Source organism: Poromitra crassiceps (genome assembly GCF_964638095.1).
Source record: "Poromitra crassiceps genome assembly, chromosome: 3".
Taxonomy (NCBI): Eukaryota; Metazoa; Chordata; class Actinopteri; order Beryciformes; family Melamphaidae; genus Poromitra; species Poromitra crassiceps.
This window is the reverse complement of record NC_139625.1, coordinates 72,160,520-72,182,041: the sequence shown is the minus strand read 5'-3', so window position 1 is coordinate 72,182,041 and position 21,522 is coordinate 72,160,520. Positions and strand designations below refer to the sequence as shown.

At 47.6% G+C, this 21,522-nt stretch overlaps 1 protein-coding gene across 1 annotated transcript in view; it reads right to left on the bottom strand.

Moving 5' to 3' along the window:
• Positions 1-2,242: 2,242 nt before the first annotated feature.
• Positions 2,243-21,522, bottom strand: part of LOC310773253 (inactive dipeptidyl peptidase 10-like) — a gene marked incomplete at both ends in the record, with an annotated part of 108,071 nt that continues 88,791 nt past the window's right edge. Inside the window, 7 exons of the mRNA XM_083633139.1 lie at positions 2,243-2,371; positions 4,147-4,220; positions 11,643-11,715; positions 13,607-13,665; positions 16,712-16,811; positions 18,303-18,357; positions 20,913-20,978. Of these exons, the coding sequence (XP_083489265.1) occupies positions 2,243-2,371; positions 4,147-4,220; positions 11,643-11,715; positions 13,607-13,665; positions 16,712-16,811; positions 18,303-18,357; positions 20,913-20,978 (556 nt within the window). The remainder of the gene's footprint in view (positions 2,372-4,146; positions 4,221-11,642; positions 11,716-13,606; positions 13,666-16,711; positions 16,812-18,302; positions 18,358-20,912; positions 20,979-21,522) is intronic.

Here is a 21,522-nt window from a genome sequence, read left to right as displayed (position 1 = left end):
CTTTTAAGGTTTAATCTTATCCTTGCAACTTAACCTGCTCTGGACCAGGTTAAGTCTGAAGCATAAGTTGTTATGGAAATATATCTCGGTAAGAAGTTAACTAGCGGCGTAGCACGGCAAACCCAGGGTTAAACCTGAAGTTACCTCGCTAAGCCACTAATCTTGCTTCGTGATATAGGCCTCAGATGACATCACTGGTGCTCAACTTCACTCAAATCAACTTTCAATATCTGTTCAACTAAATTAATCCTGCAAAACTGTTTAGTTTTCAGATATGTGTGAGATCATGTGCAAAATAAATAAGCATTGTTTTTCTGTGAAGTGCCGCTTTAAGTAAGATCCCAAAAATAATAATTATTATTTTAATTTTGTGTCAGGGAATTTGTAAGAGTTGGATGTCTCATTTTCGAACAAAACTCTTCATTTGAACACTGATACCAAGAGTGTGATGAAAAAAGAGCCTGCATTTCAAAGTACCTACTGTATGTCGACTTCTGTCTCTTGCTGTCTAATTGGGCTAGCAGACACTACAAAGCTGCAACCATATTTGGACACAGGTAGGCTGCCCCATACACATTTACAAGAGGTTTTCTCCAAGAACATTTGTTTTTTGATTGGTTAAAAAAAACCTTGTAGGCCTACTATAAGTTTAAAGGTTTAAGATATTTAGAAGCCACCCAATACTGATCACTGATCAAGGCCCATTCCTGAGATGATGGAGACTTTTCTGCCTTTTTTCTGCACAATGACAATGCAAGTAAATGGGGTATGAAATGAACACTCTCAAAATCACATACAAATGCCTTTAAAACAAGTAACTGTAGTATCACAGATATTGGAAGTATATTCACAATGGTGGCTTGCATGCAATTTGACGGTAATGGTTTCATACTCCATCGCCTGGAATGGCTATCATCGAGATTGGAGTCAATTGCACAGAAACAAAAGCTGTGAATCTTCAGAGGGAGCTCAGTTGGTATAAATAGGATCGTCTTCTAAAATCAATTTATTATGAGGCAGAAAACATTATTGACAGGCTGAAACGCAAGTGCACATCTACCCGCTGTTTTCTATGATTTCAACCCATCAACAGATCATCTGACAAGCATCCATAATGCTCAAGGTTGACTGTATTGTCGCTGGCAGCATAGTAAATACAGCTGATACAGGCGGCCTGGTCACTGTGAGGGCCATCATGTCAGATTTGGAGAGCAGTTACCAGCCCCCCCTCCCCCCGCCTTTTTTTGTAGAATCTGAACACCCTAACCTGACACTGCCAGATGGGGGCGATCAATACCACCCCCATCTGGCAACGTCAGGTTATGAACACCCTGCAATCACCCAGAGATTAGGCATTTTCTGTTTTGTCAGGAAATAAGAGATGATAAAGCTTCTCTCCCTTTGTTGTCACTCCTCCAACATGGTGGTATTTGCCTCATAACCATCTCCATACCTTCCAGGTAGAAAACCCCTGCGTCACGTACATACAATTTAATGGCGTGGAGCAAGCAGGGGCGAGGATCAACTGAGATAAAGAGAAAATGGTTAAGTCTAAAATGCATGTTTGATGCTTTCATATAGTTAATAACAACGCTTTCGCTAATGTTAGTTTGGAGACCTAATTTACCTGTAGGGCCACAGACTAAAGAAAATGGCAGCTCGAGTTTACCCCAAACTAGCAGTTAGTCCAACCAGCCTGTCACTGTTGGGTAGATTTGGTTGATCAAAAACGCTAACACAGTAGGCTACATAAAATAAGCACAGCAGAAATGTCATATAGGTCGGACAACGTGTTGAACTATGATACAGTTATGTCTGAAAATGACAACAGAAATAAACAATAAACAACTTAGCTGATATCTCCCCAATTCAAATCAACCGCTGGTTGTCTACCCAGAAGTGACTGTTGTTCTTAGTGCGACGTCGCGGTGATTCGGTCGAACAGGAATCTTGGACCGTTGGAACTTGGACTGTTTGCTACCGAGCGCATCTGCTCAAAGCCTCCAGTCTGAAAAGAGCTTCATGATATTTTACAATACTGCTGACCGTACAGCTTTACACAACTTGCAGATTGACGAGCAAAACTATTCTGATATGTTACGAAGAAGCTTGTTTCGTCCATGAAACGCTGTGCTACGGGTATAAAACATGAACACGCAGTCACAACACATACACGCACCTACGTACTATACACACTCTCAAAATCACACACACACAGGCTCTTGTCCAACCGCCTCCATCTTCACTCATCTCGTATTTGGTGGAGTAACGACGATGAGTCGAGCAGACATCCTCTGAAGTAACCAATTAGGGAGTGAGTCAGTTGAAGCCGGCTGCGTCTCGACAGGAAGTGTCCCTCGTCTGGGAAAATCTGCCCAAGAAAACATAGTAAACATATTAATAAATATATCTAAACATATTAATAAATATTTCTAAGAGGGGAAAAAAACAAGGCCTGTTAAAACTCAATGGTTTGGAACACAGAAGTTTTCAGTAACTGCTCGCAGCGTATAATTCTTAAAGCATTGTTTTGGACACAGAATGTTCCAGGTAGAATTTTGTCATTTTTTGTATACGAGGGATCAGCCGAGCACCATTTTGGTAAACAAACCGCATCACTGGGTGGCAACGGCAATGGAACCCTATGAAGCCCAAGTGGCGCGAGGCTTGAGTGTCTGACCCTAGCCGGCTAACTCTGTTTTCATTTTAAAAACTGCGACAGTTCAGACAACTTTAACATGCATATATTATACATCAAACTCTTGAGCTAAGTCTGCTCTCACAAGGAATGTAAAAATATAAGTGATGTGATGTATAGTTTTTGAGATATTAACGTTTGTTTGGCACAACTCATACTATTAACTGCCGCGGGGTTCCGCATTTCTGGGTGGCAAGTGACGTCACGCTGATTCGTCCTATAGTAAAAAAATGGCAGGCATTGTTTGGAATGTTTCAAAGTCTTGTTGGGAACATAACATTATTCCGGTATTATTTGGAACATACACTTTTTGTAGTTTTTTTCTGAACTTTTCAAGCATAGATTTTGGAAACAGAACTTTTAAGTGCAGTTTGGAAGATAACATTTATAGAAAATTATTTGGAACGTGGAATTTCTCTCTCTGCAACAAAATGAATAGCAGCTTTGGACCATGATTCACATTAAACATTTCCATTCACACATACTATCGTATTTGAAAAACAACTAAAACTCACTTACAAGACACTGGATTCCTGATACAGATGCAACATTTTCAACTCATTTTCTAGGGCCACGGGAAGTACGGGTGCTGCAGCACCTGCAGCACCCCCTAGCGGCGAGATTTTTTTTTTTTTTTTTACAAATGTAATAAAAAATATTTTCCAGTGCACTATGTTCCTTTCTTGTTTGGGAATGTTTCGGGAAATGATTGCATTATTGATATACTGAAAATGTAGCCTATTTAAATAGAATTATCAACAATAACAATCAAGGAAGTTACATGCTTGTAGGCTAGAGAAGAAGAAGCGCGCATGCGCGCACATGTTCTGTTGAACCAACCAACAACCAATACGAATTGTTTAATCTGGCAATAAAGAAACGTGAACTTGACATGCTATTTTAATAATAGCCTACTCAAAAATGCACCTCCCACTATACAGCAAAGAGAGGAGTCAATGTTTCTGATATAATCATTGCCATTCAGATCAGAATAATTAGTCTAGTCATTATGTTTGCTGATAATATTTCTATCATGTTAACTCTGTGTCATGGTAACTGGTGTATTCAGAGCAAATAGGGAGATATAGAGCATTATCATCATGCTATATATCTCCCTCTTTGCTCTGAATGAGTGAGAAAAGGAGAAAATACTGAATAATTACATCACAACAGTATAATCCTAATGTTAATTTAAAATGAGATATTCCTCTAAATATGGCAAAAAGTCCCCAAAAAACATATTTTTCTTTTGGCGAGAGCCGCTTCCTCCCAGCACCCCCTGCTTAAAGTGCCTTCCAGCGGCCCTGACTCATTCTGTGTCTATTTTCTAAAATGTCAATAACAATGTTATGTTTGTCTTATGTAGTTTTCATTCCAAACTACACATATGAATGTGCTGTAAATGATGCACACTTGTGTGTAGAGTGTAGCCTACATGTAGTATTTACCTGCATAGTGTAGTTGGCTCCTGTCGTTATCAAGTGTTTGATCAGCTCTGCAGAGTGTTGGAAATGAATATTTGCTGGGGAGAAACACAACAGATGCAAATGAGTGTCACAGTCCAATGCTGCATAATACAAGCTCTCACCCAGGTCAGGTTTTATTTCGTTGAAGCTCGGCTCCCACCTATTGCCATCTCTGCGTGGTACACGCTATCGAATGCTCTTACCTTTTATTACTTTAAAAGTGTCCTTTCCAACCATCCATTAGACCGTTGACAGGATGCAGACTGGACCCTTGGAAAATCCGGGGCGATCCTGACGGTCTCATGGTCTCCCATCCAATAGCAGGAGTAGAGGCGGGCACAAGCCCTCACGCCTGGAATTGGACCGGGAAAACACCACTCTTACCTGCATTCGGCCAAGGACAGACGTGTGAATTATTGCTCCAGATTAGCGTTAGCTTGCCCGACCACTTTCACTTCAACTGCTCCCCGTACATCGGCGTAGCGGACGGGAACCTCGGTCGTTGATTTTCCGGTCTGGAAGGTTACCTTCGCCTGGGCGGTGAAAGTTGGAGGCGAGCGACAAAGCTAAGTGTTTTTTTCACGTGTCGGCGGCTTTTAAGAACAAGCCGGTCCGAGTGTCGTTGTATGCTTGCTAATTGAATTGCTCTGTCTAAGCTAACCTCACGTAGAGATAACTCTCCGCTACTAGCGTCACGTGTTTCGTAGCTTAGTCTCGTTCTTGTGTTAGGTTACAGGTATTAGTCGGCACCACTGCCGACTGGCTTGCTAGAGTTAAGACCCGCTAAAATAGCCTGCCGCCTACGCGCGCTCGGTCTGCCACGTTCAGTGGTTTGTGTTAACTCGCTTGCTTCAGTGTTACCCACAAGGCGATAAAGAAGAGGATACATTAACGTTAACGTTGTTCGCCTGTCACTACCGCGTGTTCTAACAGGATGGCTAGTGTTAACAAGGCGAAGCGCTGTGCGGACAAGTGTGGCGCGTGGCTATCAGCCAAGGACTCGCACACGCTGTGTGTTGAATGCCTGGGACAGGCCCACGCAGATAGCTGCCTCGGAGATCCGGAGTTTTGCCTCGCCTGTACTGAGATGCCTCGTAGCACTCAAAAATACAGGGCAGACTTCTTCAGAGGCCACGCTGGCGGCGTTGCTGCTGCAGCTGAGCCCAGCCAGAGTCAGACTACCTCTGGGCCTGCTACCTCCGACACCCCGCTGCCTCTCGGACAGCAGCACGTTGACAACTCTCGGGAGGGCTCCCAGCACAGCTCCCAGGAGAGCTCCCCACGTGCTTCTCGTTTGGGTTCACAGCACGGCCACAAGGAGGGTTCCCAGCAGTGCTCCCAGGTGAGCTCCCCACGTGCGTCTCGTTGGGGTTCACAGCATGGCCACAAGGAGGGTTCCCAGCAGCGCTGCCCGCTGAAGCGCCCACGGCAAGATGCGCGGGGTTCCCGGTCGGGTTCGCAGCACAGCTACCAAAGAAAAAAGGTAGGTTCCCAACAGTGCTCCCCGCCGAAGCGCCCGCGGCATGACGCGCGAATTTCCCAACGCGGTTCTCGGTCGGGTTCACAGCACAGCTGCCAGGTAGGTTCCCAGCGTGACTTCCCGCCGGGATCACGGCAGTGCGAGCAGTATACCCGGCACAGTTTCCCAGCGGGTTCACAGCACAAGACGGGTTCCCAGCGCGGTCCCCACCTGCGTTCCCCACATGGTTCCTGCTGTTCCCTGCCCCCCTCCCCCAGGTCGGGTGAAGGTGCGGCTAACTCCCGTGTCTCGGAATGGGCTCGCCTTTCCGCCAAGATGGCCGGAGGCGGGGGACCCTGGGATGACTTCCTCGAGATCCACCCAAAACGGGATGATGAGGCCTCCCTGCTGGCCGGCCCGGGTAACCCAGAAAGGGCTCACCCCGGGGGGCTCCCCCCTCCTGACGACATCTCCTCTGAGATCTACCAGAGGGAGTTCAGGGAGGTCGTGGCCAGGGCTGTTTCCGCCCTCGACTGGGACTGGCCTACGCCCCCTACCGTCGAGAAGGACATGTTCACCGCCTCCCACTTCCGCGCCGTTGAGACGCCGCTACGGGGAAGCCTGCCCTTCTGCCCCGACGTGCAGCGTAGGGTTCAGCGATCCTGGACCAAACCCTACTCCTCTGAAGCCCCCATCCGACGCTTTAAGTGCTGGTCTAGCGTCGTGGAAGGGGCCCAATCAGGCTATGAACATCCCCCCCCACTGGAGAAGGCGGTGGCGGACCACCTGCTCCCAGGCCAGAAGAAGGAAGGGAAGCCCTTGCTCCCCTCCCCAGCCTGCAGGGAGACTGCTTCGCTCCTGGAAAAGTCCTATCTGGCGGCAGGCCAGGCGGCCTCCATGGCCAACACCATGGCCTTCCTGCTTAAGTATCATTGCTTCCTGGTAGACCAGGTCCAAGCAGCCCCCGAGCCTGAAATGTTCACTGAGCTACGCCGGGTCTCCGACTACGTCTTCAAGATGCTGGAGTGTGTGTCGGAGGACTCAGGGAGGGTCATGGGATCTTCGGTGGCCGCCTTGCGTCACCTCTGGCTGCAGCTCACCAGCCTGCGTGGCCATGAGAGGACGGACCTCCTCAACGCGCCCGTTTGCCCTACCGGGCTCTTCGGTTCAATGGCGGACCTCGCCAGCAGGGCCCAGAGGCGGCGTGAGGACACGGAGGCGGTCGGCAGAGTCCTGCCGCGCAAGACCGGGGCGACCCATCACACAGCGAGGCCACCCCCTGCCCGAGGTCGTTCGACGACGACCCGCGGCAGCCCTGCACGCCGTCCACGGGACAGGCAACCCCAGGGGTGGTCCGGTCCCCCAGCCAACGCAGACAGGAATAGCTCGAATGCCCCAAGGAACGCGGGGCCAACACCTCCCCAGCCAGCCTGGACTGGCGCGGGTCGAGGAAGCCGTGCCCGCCGCAGCAGGGGCTCCCGCCGTAACCCTGACAAGTCGGCCACCGCGACCGGGCCCCGAGGCCCGGCGCGTACCTAGCGGTCCCCCGGGGGGGGGAGGGGCAGCCTCCACGCTGCCAGGACCTGGCGTCCCACAGTGTTGTCGAGCGCCGAAGAGAGCCTTGCTCAGTACGTGTCCCTTGCCAGCGAAAGCTGCGAGGTGCTCGGAGGGCACCTCACCATCTGCAGGCCCCCCTGCTATTCCCCCCCCACAGCTGTCGTCGCACCAGCCGGGCAACGACCTCCTGCGGCCTCCGGGATGCAGCCCCCCCGGGCTGGTCCTGCTGGGGCCGCACACCACGGGCGACGACTCGCCGCGGCCTCCGGGACGCAGCTCCTATGGGCTGGTCCTGCCGGGGCTGCACGCCATGCTGCCACGGCCTCCGGGACGCACCCCCCCTGGGGACGTCCTGCTGGGGCCGTGTGCCGTGGCGCCTCAGGATCATGTGCCAAGGGTAACCCCGACACAGGGCACCAGACCTGCCCTGGCAAACAGCCTCCCCCTGTGGAAGAGGCTGTGCAGACCCACACCGTGGGTGCTGCGAACGCTGGAGAAGGGCTACGCGCTGCAGTTCGCGGCCCCCCCGCTGGCTTTCACGGGCATCCCTGTCTCAGACCTGGCGGATGCGGACTCCATGGCTGTCCTCGGCGAGGAAGTCTCCTCGCTTCTGGCAAAGGGCGCGATACGGCCCGTGCCGGACAAGGACAGGCAGTCCGGGTTCTACCACAGGTACTTCCTGGTGCCCAAGAAGGACGGGTCCTTACGGCCCATCCTCGACCTCAGGCGGCTAAACCCCCTGCTCAGGAAGCTTCCCTTCCGCATGTTGACGCTCCCCACACTGTTCAGAGCGATCAGACCCGGGGACTTCTTCACGTCAGTCGACCTAAAGGACGCCTTCTTCCACGTTTCCATCGTGGAAAGGCACAGGAGGTACCTCCGGTTCTCCTTTCAGGGAGTCTCCTACGAGTACTGCGTACTCCCCTTCGGCCTGTCTCTAAGTCCCAGGACTTTCACAGTCTGCGTCAACACAGCGCTGGCTCCCCTCCGAGAGATCGGGATCCGCGTTTACGTCTACCTCGACGACGCCCTGATAGCGGCGAGCTCGAGCGAGATGGTGTCCGCACACACCGAGGTGCTGACTTCCCACCTCCAGGCCTTGGGGTTCCTTATAAACTGGCGCAAGAGCGCCCTTGTGCCTCAACAGGTCACAACCTTCCTGGGTCTGGAGCTAGACTCCCTTTCAATGCGCGCCCGCCTCTCTCCGGAGAGGCTGGACAACCTTCGGAGGACAGCGGAGACTCGGCGTCACGCACGCACGATCTCCGTTCACCAGTGCTCCGTGCTACTGGGCCTTATGGCCGCGGCGACCGCGGCAATTTCTCTGGGGCTGCTGCACATGCGCCCCTTCCAAAGGTGGTTCCTCGGTCATCGCTTGGACCCAGCGATACATCGGTCCCGCGTCCTTACGCTGTCGGACCGCGCTCGCCAAGCCTTGGAAGTGTGGACGGACCGCTGTTGGCTCTCAGAGGGCACCAGACTGGGTCCGGTCCCACTCAGGCGAGTGATTCGGACCGACGCCTCCCTTTGGGGCTGGGGCGCGGTCTTCGAAGGCCAGGCTGCAAACGGGCGATGGCAAGCCCAACAGCTTCGCCACATAAACATACTAGAGCTGGAGGCAGTTCGCCTCGCTCTTTGGCACTTCCAACATCAGATCATGGGCCACCATGTACTGATACGGTCGGACAACACCGCGACAGTGGCGTACATCAACCGCCAGGGCGGTGTCCGGTCGCTGGCTCTGAACCAGCTGGCTACGGTCATCCACGAGTGGGCCCGTCTCCACCTGCTGTCCCTGTCGGCGGCACACATTCGGGGCCACCTCAACCTGGGAGCGGACCTGCTATCGCGGGGCAACCCGCGCAATTCAGAATGGGTTCTCCACCCACAGGTGGTGGAGCAGATCTGGGCCAGGTTCGGGCAAGCCAGCGTCGATCTCTTCGCCTCGCGGCTCGCACACCATTGCCCCCAGTGGTTTTCCATCCTCGCGGACGATCCACCGTTGGGCCACGACGCGCTGGCGCACGTCTGGCCGAGGGCGGCCCTCTATGCGTTCCCCCCAATCGCACTGATTCCCCAGGTGCTGGCCAGGGTGAGACAGCAAGGGCTACAGCTCATTCTGGTAGCCCCGCACTGGCCGTCGCAGGTCTGGTTTGCGGATCTGATCACTCTGACGAGAGGTCCTCCGTGGCTGCTGCCGCGTCGGAAGGACCTGCTGTCGCAGGCGGGCGGAGAGATACTCCACCCATCCCCACACAAGTGGAAGCTGGCCGCTTGGTCCCTGAACGGGAACGGTTGCTAGCCCAGGGCCTGCCTGCGAACGTCGTGCAAACCATACAGAGTGCTAGAGCCACCTCGACTCGCACTCAGTACACCTACAAGTGGCGGTCCTTCTCACGCTGGTGCGCAGAAAGGAACCTGGACCCGGTGACCTGCGACGTTCGGCCCATTCTCTGCTTCCTCCAGGGTCTGTACGAAGCGGGCCAGTCGCCGCAGTCCCTTAAGGTTTATGTGGCCGCCATCTCGGCCTGCCACATGGACATCGAGGGCAAGACAGTGGGAGGCCTGTCTTTGGTCTCTCGTTTCATGACGGGTGTGCGCAAGCTTCGCCCCCAGACAAGGAACATCTTTCCCAAGTGGGACTTGGTCACGGTCTTGGATGGCCTCTCGAGGCCTCCGTTTGAACCACTCGACGCTGCCGACCTGAAACACCTCTCGCTGAAGACGGCATTGCTTCTCGCTTTGTCTTCCGGCAAAAGAGTGGGAGACTTGATTGCCCTGTCAGTGCAACAATCGTGCATGGTGTTCTCTAACGATGGGCGCAGGGCCACGCTCCGCCCGAACCCTGCTTATCAGCCTAAGTGTATTGGGGCTGGCTTCAGGTCCATGACCATAGACCTGGTCGCGTTTGAGCCTTCTGCCTCTTCTTCGGCGGAAGAGAGGAGACTTAGGTCGCTCTGCCCCGTGCAGGCGCTCCGTGCCTATGTGGCCAAGACGCGTACTTTGCGTACGTCTAACCAGCTTCTGGTGTGCCATGGGGCTAAGGCTCTGGGCAAGCCGTTGTCCAAACAGCGTCTATCGCACTGGATAGTGGAGGCCATTAACTTGGCCTATTCTGCCGCTGGGAAGGTTCCACCGGAAGGAATTAAGGCCCACTCTACTCGGGGCGTGGCTTCTTCCTGGGCGCTGTTGCGCGGTGTGACGGTGGAAGATATGTGCGCAGCTGCGTCATGGTCGACTCACCATACCTTTGTGAGGTTTTATAGTCTGGATGTGGGAGGCGCGACATTCGCTCATGCGGTTCTGTCTGCCTCCGCGGACTAGTTGCCTCGCTGACTGCTCCCCAATCCTTATCGGGTTCCCATGCGCTATAAGCCGTGACGGCCCATTTTTCGATCGAGAGTCGCAAGGTCGGGCACTTAGGTGCTCCTTTGCAGCAAGGTCGGTTGTAAGGTGGCAATAGGTGGGAGCCGAGCTTCAACTAAATAAAACTAAGGGGTTGTCCTACAACCCAGGTTTTATGAGTGAAGCGAGGCTCCCACCTCAGGTGCCTTGCTGCCAGTCTGTCTGGTTCTGGCCGAATGCCGGGTGAGTGGTGTTTTCCCGGTCCAATTCCAGGCGTGAGGGCTTGTGCCCGCCTCTACTCCTGCTATTGGATGGGAGACCATGAGACCGTCAGGATCGCCCCGGATTTTCCAAGGGTCCAGTCTGCATCCTGTCAACGGTCTAATGGATGGTTGGAAAGGACACTTTTAAAGTAATAAAAGGTAAGAGCATTCGATAGCGTGTACCACGCAGAGATGGCAATAGGTGGGAGCCTCGCTTCACTCATAAAACCTGGGTTGTAGGACAACCCCTTAGTTTTAATGCTCTTTATTAAGCGGTTCCATATAAATAACCACCAACTAGCGCTGGGAAATATCACAATATCATATCGATATCATAATATTGTGATGCAGTGTTGTCTTTTTCTGGTTTTAAAGGCTGCATTACAATAAAGTGGCGTCATTTTCTGAACTTCCCAGACTGTTCTAGCCGATGTATTCTTGGCCTTTACCCACTTAGTCATTATATCCACATTACTGATGATTATTTATCAAAAGTCCCATTGTGTAAATATTTTGTGAAAGCACCAATAGTCATCCCTACAATATATTGTCGCAATATCGATATATATGATCGAAAGGTATTTGGTCAAAAAATATTGTGATATTTGATTTTGTCCATATCGCCTAGCCCTAACCACATACTGAAAATACTCTTATTCTAACACATTCTAGGCTACTATGAAAGTTACGAAACATCTTAAGACCTTTGCTTAGAATATATTTATGTTTTTGAGAATAGAATAATCTGTGTTTCAGAAGTATTGACCAACACGTTTCAGAGAGGACAGTTTTATTTCCAAATTGATGCTGCTTTGTAGTGAAAGCCTTTATGCAAATGAAGAAAGTGTGTGTACCGTCAGCAGTTCCATGAGCCAGAAACAGAGTTCCTCCAGGCAGGCCTTTCATGTTGGGCAGCACTCTGGATGTCTGGACACACAGATAACGAGAAATGCTTTGAACAGCATACTGTAAAAAATCTTTTGAATTTTTTACAGTGCATACATCATGAACGCCACAAAGGACTTGGACTGTGGGGGTTCTATGACTGTGGGGGTCTGAGAGACGGCCAACAAGCTGTCAATTCAAGCTTGTAAACATAAACACGTTTGCAAATCTAACCAGACCATTTGTACATCAAGTGAGTCTAGGGAAACTCATCAAGCGGTTTTGCTTGAAAGTGATTTGCCCTTTCTAGTGTTAAGCAGCCTTCCAAACTTGGGCAAAATGCTGTTAAAATTCTTTAAAGATACCTGAAGCATGTTTGATTCAGCATAAAATGTGCAGCCAGACTCTCTCTAACAAGAAGGAAAATTGTATTTACTGCTCTGATAGACGGTCACTGTTGAGGAAAGGGAGAGCATGTCTTCTCTCCAAATTCAGATTTTCCCCGCTGGGACTTGAACCTACAACTCTTGGCTCACACAGACATTAACACGTTCTAACCCATTTTGTCTCTCTCCACCGCTCTCTCTCTCTCTGAGGACTGAATCAGTGATGATTATTGTGTGATCAAATCGTGTCACATTCCCTTCATGGATGTCATTTAAAGCTACCCCCCTGCTGTGGGAGTCACAAAAATAGCTTCCTCTGGCCCAGATAGACGCAACCCACTTAGGGGGAAATCACACTTTGACTGCAACCTTCACAGGGAGGACAGCTGTGTGATTTTTAGTCTCTACTACACCTCTGGCATTTTCCTATTTTTCTTCTCCTTGTTTGTGTTACAATAGAGAGGACACGATCTGGAGGGTAGCCTGAAATGCTGATAGGCACATTTTCATCAACTGTTTTGTTTGTGAAGTGAACCAAAACAGGGAATGTTTTCATTAAGACGTGGATATGGCCTGCCTTTTACTAACCGTCAAACCTCAACCAAATGTTATTGTGCGTGAAGAAAATGGACAAAATTGACTTCATTAATTTTCCAAGTCAATGTTTATGGGACTCCAAAACCACAGGCAAACCACAAATTAAATATTTAGCATGGTACGAGGAGTATTTGCAATGCTGTAGTATTTTAATTTTTAAATCTCCACAACAGCATGTGTTTCTGGCCTTAAGCCTTATGACAGCACAACGAGCTGCTAGTCTGCATACTGAACAGCCTCTCAGCTGTTGGTCCGCTCATATTATTATTATTTTTTCATAAGAATCCTGTTTCCATTCGTAATATTTTTATTTGTATTGACAGTGTATGTCTATGTAGTTTTAAAGTCAATGGCTTAATAGAATATTCAAAGGTAACCTGACTTGAGGATTTCTTTGTGCAATATATTGGTGTGGATGTATTGTAAGTAAGATTGAATGATTGGGTGGTATAGCATGTATGCATTATTATCCGTATATATGGTGTGTTGTGTGTATTATGCCATCAATATGTGTGTGTTGAATGTCATCTTTTTCTACTTGAATATTGTATTATGTTTCTGTTATCTACGTTTTTTCTGCTGTGGACTTTTGGTAGAATAGACCGACAGGGATGAAAGAGATCCAAATAAAGAATCAATCAATCACAATCCAGCAACATACTGTACATAGACACATACACATGCAAACACGCACACAGTATACACCCCCCCCCATACACACACACACACACACACACACACAGTCAATAACATGCATGGATACGTCACAGACACTCCCACAGTCTGCCAGCACCCGCCCCCCCACACACACACACACACACAGCAGTCTTAAATTCCTTGCTGTTTTCCAATCTGGTGTGACATATTGTCTTATGAAAGTGTGAGAGACTGGGGAAGGTAGGAGTTGAACACAGCAACAGAAGGATGATCGGTGGAAGCGAGAGGCTCACTTGGTATCTGCTTTCCTCAGTCGAGGGCGAGCCCAAGTACCTCTCTGAGAAGGCCGAGGCTGAAACAAAGCAGAGAGGAACCATTATTTTGTTTGTCAGTCAAGAAGTTGCTTGTTATGAAAATGAATAACTTTAAAATATCTTAATTTTTACAGCGCTTTACATGCTAAACATTTACATGGTTTATGCAAAGTCTCTAGAAAAATAGAAAAAGAAAAACTAAATACAAGATATGAGATATACAGATACTTGACTACGTTATAGTATACTACTAAAAATCAAAATGGCGACCGCCAACATTTCAACTCCAAATGGGAGACCAAGATCAATGGGATAGCTCTGTCCATATTATTTAGGTCAGAGGTTGAAACGACTAATGAAACGCAGGCAAAGAATACAGGATGTCTCAAGGCAAAGAATACAAAACAGGCATCTGGGTAGTGTCAAAGTAAGAGAGATCCGAGTTCAATTTCCGGCGGTACTTCCGGCTTGGTCAGACTTTCCTCCAGACACAATTTGCCGTGTCTGCGGGAGAAAAGACGGTGGGGTATGAGTCCTGGTCGCTGCACTAGTGCCTTCTCTGGTCAGTAGTGGTGCCTGTTCTGGGGGGAGGGAAACTGGGGGGAATAGCGTGATCCGCCCTTGTAACAAATCAAGTGTACGAGGGACAGCTATAGCAGGGCAGGGCTAACAAGGACTAACAAGGGTGATGCAGGGCAGGTGTGACTGGAGGGAAGGAGCAGTGATGGGATGAAAGTGAGGGCATCTGGTGGACAAGGTGGAGAGTGACAGCCAACACCCAAAAAGAAACATTTTCCAGTAGTGCGGAGATTGATACATTTTTCCAGTGTTTCCAGTGTGAAATCCTTATGTTACATGTGTTCATTTGGAACACAGGAACCAGAGGATTTATGTACAATACGTTTTAAGTCTCAATCTCTAAAACTACAATCATTATACAGTGGCCTATATCCCCTGGCTGCCACAGTAGCCCCACACCGGCTTAAAGGAGAATTTTTATATTTTTCAACCAGGACCCTATTTTAATATTTCTTTTATGTATAACTAAGTCATGTGAACAGAAATCTTTGAAATTGGTGCAGTATTATAGACCAAGATCACTTCAGTTGGCAGCTTTTGCCACATGCCCCTACTGCACTAAAGGAGCTTGACCACTGACAGGATCAGATTATTCCATCATGACATTATTATGAAGACATATCATTTTCCTTCCGCTTGATCCAAGTCTCATGAGAATCTCGCTCAAGTCTCACGAGAGTTGCGTTGTTTGCCAGAAGTCAGCTGTGGTGGGGCAGAAGGCTGGGACTGGGAGCTGCCATGTTTGTTTGGGCTAACAGCTAGCATAGCTGAATGATTTTGTAAGTTATGGCTGAATATTTATCGAGCCATTTGAATTCGATGGCCGCCCGTATTTATTTGAGCTGGACTAACGTGGCAACGGCAACGGGAGTTTCTATTTCTACCAATGTGATGGAGAGCAGACCGAGACAGGGTGAACACGCAAGGTAGATACACAAGGTAAATACAAGCGTTCATTTTCTCTCTCTCATTTTCTCTCACAATAACAACCTGAGCTTGTGTTCGTGGCCAAAACAAGCCTGTTTAGTGGACGTACATGCAGGCTGCTAAGGCAGGAAGGGCATGTGGGAAAAGCGACTGAAGTGATCTTGGTCAATACTGCACCACTTTCAAATATTTCTGTTCACATCACTTTGGTATATACATAAACAAATATACAAATAGGGGCCAGATTGATAAATACCAAAATTCTTGTTTAATGTTAATTTCACTGAAGTGAAGAAAGTTTTTGGCCTACAATTCAATAAGTTGAATTCCTATCTACTGCCGACATTACAAGCAATCAACAAGGAAGGTTAAAGCCCTATTACATATTGTAAAACAAGTGTGAATTCGCAATAGCTGCATCATGTGAATCCCCCTTCCCACACACTGCCCCCCTTTTAGCCACACCCACACACAAACTCCATGCCCAATTTCAGCCGCCTAGGGCGACAACTGTGGCTGATATATATGTGTATGTATATATATATATAGCCTTTATTTAGATAGGACAGTAGGCAGACAGGAAAGGTGGGGAGAGGGAGAGGGGATAACCTCGGGTCGGATTCGAACCCACGTCGGCCGCGCGAAGGACCGAGCCTCTGTTGTACGTGTGCTACCAGGTGAACCACCAGGACACACAACTGTGGCTGCTATATGGTGGAGAACTTTTTGTGGATCGACCGACCAACCGACAGAGTGACTTACTGTATAGAGCTGCTGGTCACAGCTAAAAATATTCCTGTGTCCTCAATAAAGAAGCTGCAGCTCACGGACAGTAAAGCTAATGCATATCCCCATGTCCCTAGAATATTTAGAGATAATAAAGAAGAGATGTAGTTCTCAACGTAAGTTCAAGCAGGAAGACTATAATATCTTTTACACTTCCTTAATGCACTTTATATCTCCACTCTTCAATCTACTCACAAGATCATAATAAGCTGTCAATTTCCGGGTTTCAATGAACAATCAGCTGGTTGCCGCCCAGTCTCTGTTAACCAATTGCATAGTGTCACATCACTGCTCTGATCACCTCTCACCCTACGCACCTCCAGTGTAAGCCTATCACGTTGCTCCACAACCCAGTCGTAAGCCAATTGCTTGGAGGCGGGTTCCTTAAATATGCTTGTTTCTGTCTCATTCAGCCTCTCAATCATCGCTGCTGTCAGGCTCGCACCCTCCTCCCCTTCTCCTCCCGGTCATCGCAGTCCTATCCCATTCTTCAGTCGGAAGAGTCATCATGAGTCTCAGAAGGAGATCACCAGCACCACCAGTATCTAGACACTGCAGGGGGATATATCTGGATGCTCATCTAGGCTGGTGCAGCTCTCTCAACATCTCCCTGCGGTGTCTAACCGCCAAAGACTAATAACAATACTTTATTCTCAACATTCTTTCTGTAGTCGATTATTCACTTTATTGTAATAAATATCACTTTATTCATCCTTTGGTCTCTAGTCTCTCCTGATTGAAATGCAGTCGTTAACAAAGTGCCAGGTGATTTTAATTCAGCTCGTTACTCACCGTACATGGTCCAGTCGATGACAGGAGCCAGAGTGGCCGCACATCTGATCAGCTTCTCTGTGGACTTCAGCATCATCAGAGTGATGTAGCCACCATAGTCCTGTCAGAGGAACACAGCAATTAAACACATTCAATTCACAATTTCTTTCTTGTTTGTTTTTGTTTTTTTGGGGGGGGGGCAATTGGTAGCTGAATTTTGCTACTCAATACCGGTAGTTATAAAGACACTCGTTAACATTTGATTTGTTGCTCTATAATGGTAGCAGTTTGTAATACGGGCTCAAAGTAGCTAATAAAGGTAGGCTATGCTACACACTCTGGCAGCCATATTGGAGGTCCTCACCTCTTGGGCAACAATGGATATGAAAAGCTGATTGTGTTTCTAAGCAGTAGCAGTTCCCAACCTTTTCCGAATCATGGCCCACTTGAAAATCTCAAAAATGTTCACGGCCCACATCTGACTGTAAATACTACGGAGGCCAAATAATGCCTTCTCAGAGCACTTTTTATGTTAATGATAAAAGGAGCTGTCCATCAGCACCACATAGAAATCAGAAACTAAAAGTGAGGGGAGTCTGCAAAATGGTAATTAATGGATAATTGATTGTAAATTAAATAACAGTATCAGTGCTGTTTTTTACTGGAAACTGAAAATAATTTCAGCTTGTTTGGTCGCTATCAGCTAAGCATCAGAGTCTTGTTGTATAGGCTACGTCAGCAGCAGTAGGCCTAGTCGCATGTTAATAATATAATTGTTTTTGTAAATGAGCCTGCTGGTAAAACTATTTGATAATGTTTGTTAGCTATAGGCTAGTCCAGGTCAATCTGCTCTATGCTGCTGCTTGACGCAAATCGAAGCGGGAAGCGTCAAAAATACATAGGGCGCATTTAGTGGAGCAGAGCAGAGAGCCGCTTTTGGGACGTGGCACATCTGGTGGACACAGGTGTTCACTACTAGACAGGCTGCGACCAGCTCGTAACGCAACGCTTCCTGGTGGAATCTGCTGGTAGAAGTGGGCAAAGCTGGCTGAAAAATACCCGCGTATACCCTGCACTACACCACAAGGCACCACTGGTATAATAAACTAGAAGACCTAACCTACATGTGGAAACAAATCCATCAGACTACTGTATTCACTTTTACTCATAATAACATTATTGAATTCTACAGGCGCTCTTCTGGTACCTTTTCCCCCTGCCTCTGTAATATATTCAGCCATCAGCTATAATATATTCAGCCATTATTTGAGTAGGCCTACAGCTAATTCTCCACTGGCCTCCATGATAACATTGGCCAGGGTTGCTAGGAGACTAGTGACGCAGCAAGCTTCTAAAACTTTAATCATATTCATTAGCGGATTTACTTTCCCACCAGCAATCATTATATTAGACTAGTTGTCAGACATTGAAAAGATTATATGTCATTATGAATGGGCTCATAAATTATTATGTGGGCTGTAACAGGTTTCTGGGCAGTTTAAGTAATGCCTTAGTGAGCATTTCAACCACATACTGTACAACGGAGGAGTGTGGGTGAGAGGCTTGATGAATTCACAGGCTGACTGAAGAGATGGGTAACTAACCAACGTACCTCTCCGAAGACTCCTATGCGTGTGCGATCAATATACGGCAGTTTCACCAGATATCTGCAGATAGCACACAGAGAAAATATCTTAACACAACTTCACTGAAAATTTAAATGTAATAATCCTAAATCTAATCTTAACCCTCAACCAAAGCCCTGACCCATAAATAGACTTAATCCTTATCTAAGATAAACTTAGTCCTAAATCTAAACTCAACACTTAAAGGGGGATTTACCCCCCAGATATGTATCAGAACAGTGATTTGAAATACCTATGGAAAAAAACAAGAAATGACATATGCTCTTGTCTATACTATACTCTTTGGCTGTGCTCAGCCCAGGAATTTTTCTCCAGAAATCGACGCATGACAGTTTGCCCACCTCCTCGAAAATAATTTATATGAGAGCTGCAATATCTTTATAAATATCAACAACTAGCCAACGCTGGTGGCCTGTATGGAAACAGCGTTGCTCAAAATGGTTGAAAGTTATATCAATTTGGCCATTCAGTGGCGAACTAGAAATTTAATTATTTTTCTCCATGTGTGTGTGTGTGGCTTGTCTATCTTACGTTAGGAGACACTAGTGACGCGAGAGCACAGCACAGTGAGGACAAACGCCCCGCTCTCACGCTCATGTAATCATAATGCGAGATTTCTCCACGTCATTCCCTAGTCCAACTTGCCATATAACGCGCCATCAAATCCGTTTTTAATTTTCGTTTCTCCCTTTTCCATGATTCTTTGCAAAAGTTTTCCTCTCAGCGCAGAGCTACAGGCTGCGTTCTCCCATATACAGTCTATGGTTCTCCCCCTCCCTCCTCGGCTCTCATGGCTCATGCTGCTGCTGCTGCGCGCGGCCCGAAGCTCGTGCATGAGGATACGACTCTCTCCCGCTTGACTGGCCGGGAGAGAGTGCTTCCAACTCGGACTGATAATATAAACATCATCATTTGAGCTTATCCAGGTAAGATATTAATAATGTAATGACACATTCAGCGATAAACTGTCTACAATGAAGACATGTGTCAAATATGACAACGTGGTGTTCAGTATTTTAAGAGTACAGGGTTTTTTTCATTTCCTGAAAAGTTGGAGAGAAGTGGCTTTCATTGCACAGTGACGATATTATAGTAGCCGATGTGTTTAGAGCAGCTTTGTCACGTTGTCACTCACGTCGCAGTATAGCGTTATATTTTACATGTGCGCTAAACTGCGATGAGATTTGTTTGCGGAAATGACGGCGGGGATGAAAGTGAGGCTCTCACTTTGGTGCTGGGGCTGTTGCTGCAAACACACAATTACCCCTCCCTCCCTCCGGGCAGAGCATCAGTGCAGCAGCTCCGTGTCCCCAGCGAAAAGGGGCACAGAAGACCACCAGTCGTCCTTGAGAGGATTCCAGCATTTGTTGTCTCTCAACCTAATTATATGGAATTCTGGACAAAATCATATCTAGGCTATAAAAAATAAAAAATAAGATTTGCATCTGAGAGACCAAATCTCATCATAGTTAGTATGAAAAAGGTTGGGAATGATTTACAGCAACACAATGCCATGTCCTTCCTTTTATGATTATAGTGGCGTTTATTGATAGTATTGTGTTACATAGGAGTTGATAGGAAAATAACAGGCGATTGTAATAAATTAACAGATGATTAACAGGTCAAGTGACATCATGGGAATAGGCTTGGAGTTGTGAGGAGCCGAAAGGGTACAGGGGGAGTAGGGGAGTAACTATCCTGAAATCCCATAGTCTTTGGTTCATCGTGACGTCACGACGTATCAAATATCCCATTCATTTGAGGGCAAAAAAAAAAGCAGTGTTCCACCCTTAGAGGGCGCTTATGCCAGGTATGCTGCTGAAAAATGATACAAATGGTAAAATGGCAACAGTTTGGTCACAAATGTGGAAACTTTGACGAGCATTCTTCACACATCACCCCCAAAGTCATATATATTGGTTAAAAGCTGAAAAAAAGTGTTTTGGAGGTAAGTTCTCCTTTAAAGGGCCACTTTGCAGATTTTCTACCAGCTTTGTATCATTACAAAATCAGTAGATTATGCAAATGAACAATGTTTAACTTCCCTCCATCTTGCCTGGACCAAGAGCTCCCCGTTCATTCACAGAACTTCCTGCTCCAAATGACGTCATAATGACGTCATTTCGACCAGGAAGTTGTGTGAATGAAGGTAGAGCGAGCATGATAGTGATAATGATAGTAGTAGTGACACCATGGCAAAACTGCTCCAAATTACATATGACATCATTTGGACCAGGAACTTCTGTGAATGAACGGGGAGCTCTCAGTCCTGTGAAGATGGAGAGAAGTTAAACATTATTCATTTGCATATACTACCAATTTTGTAACGATACACATGGTAGAAAATCGCCAAAGTGGTCCTTAACTCCAACCTAAAACCCTAAAGCAGCCACTTGAAGAAGTGAAAATAAGCCAAAGTGACCCCCAAGCACAAGAACATAATCTAAAGTGCTAAAGTGTGTGTGTGTGTGTGTGTGTGTGTGTGTGTGTGTGTGTGTGTGTGTGTGTGTGTGTGTGTGTGTGTGTGTGTGCGCGTGCGTGCGTGCGTGCGCTATGTGCACAGCATGTGTACATACTCCAGAGCTGCTGTCTGGTCCTCTGTGTCGACTGTGCCGAGCCTCTGATGGATCTGCTGAGAAACCCTGTGAACCACAGATAGGAGGGAATGAGGTCACGACCTATTTGGTGAGATTATCTCCCTAATGCCCCAAACGCATACAAAGCCATAATTGACGCGCCTCATTTTATGCGCGTCAATTTCTGCTCCTATAGCGCACTGCAGGCATCAGATACCAAATACCAACAGCACAGAACTAGTAGTATTTTGGGGGAAAGGTCACTGATTTATATGTAGGTAGGCACAATGACTGATGAATAAAAAGTTGTTAGTAGTTTTGAGCCCATGTCAGTCAAGGCTGTAATCGCCCTACCTGTCTGTCATGCACAGTGGAGGGGAAAAAAGCAGCACTGCACGGAGGATGAGGAAATGAAGCAATGCTTCAAAACCTTTGCTGATCTAACTAATCATGAGATGCAGGGAAATATATTTTGGTAGCCGGTGTGTTTAGAAGAGCATTCACACTTTGTTCAGACAGTCTTGCTACAGTGTAGTGATATATTTTACATGCTTGCTGCTATATTTAAACTGCCGTGAGATTTGTTTGTGGAGCAGAGGCCAACATGGGG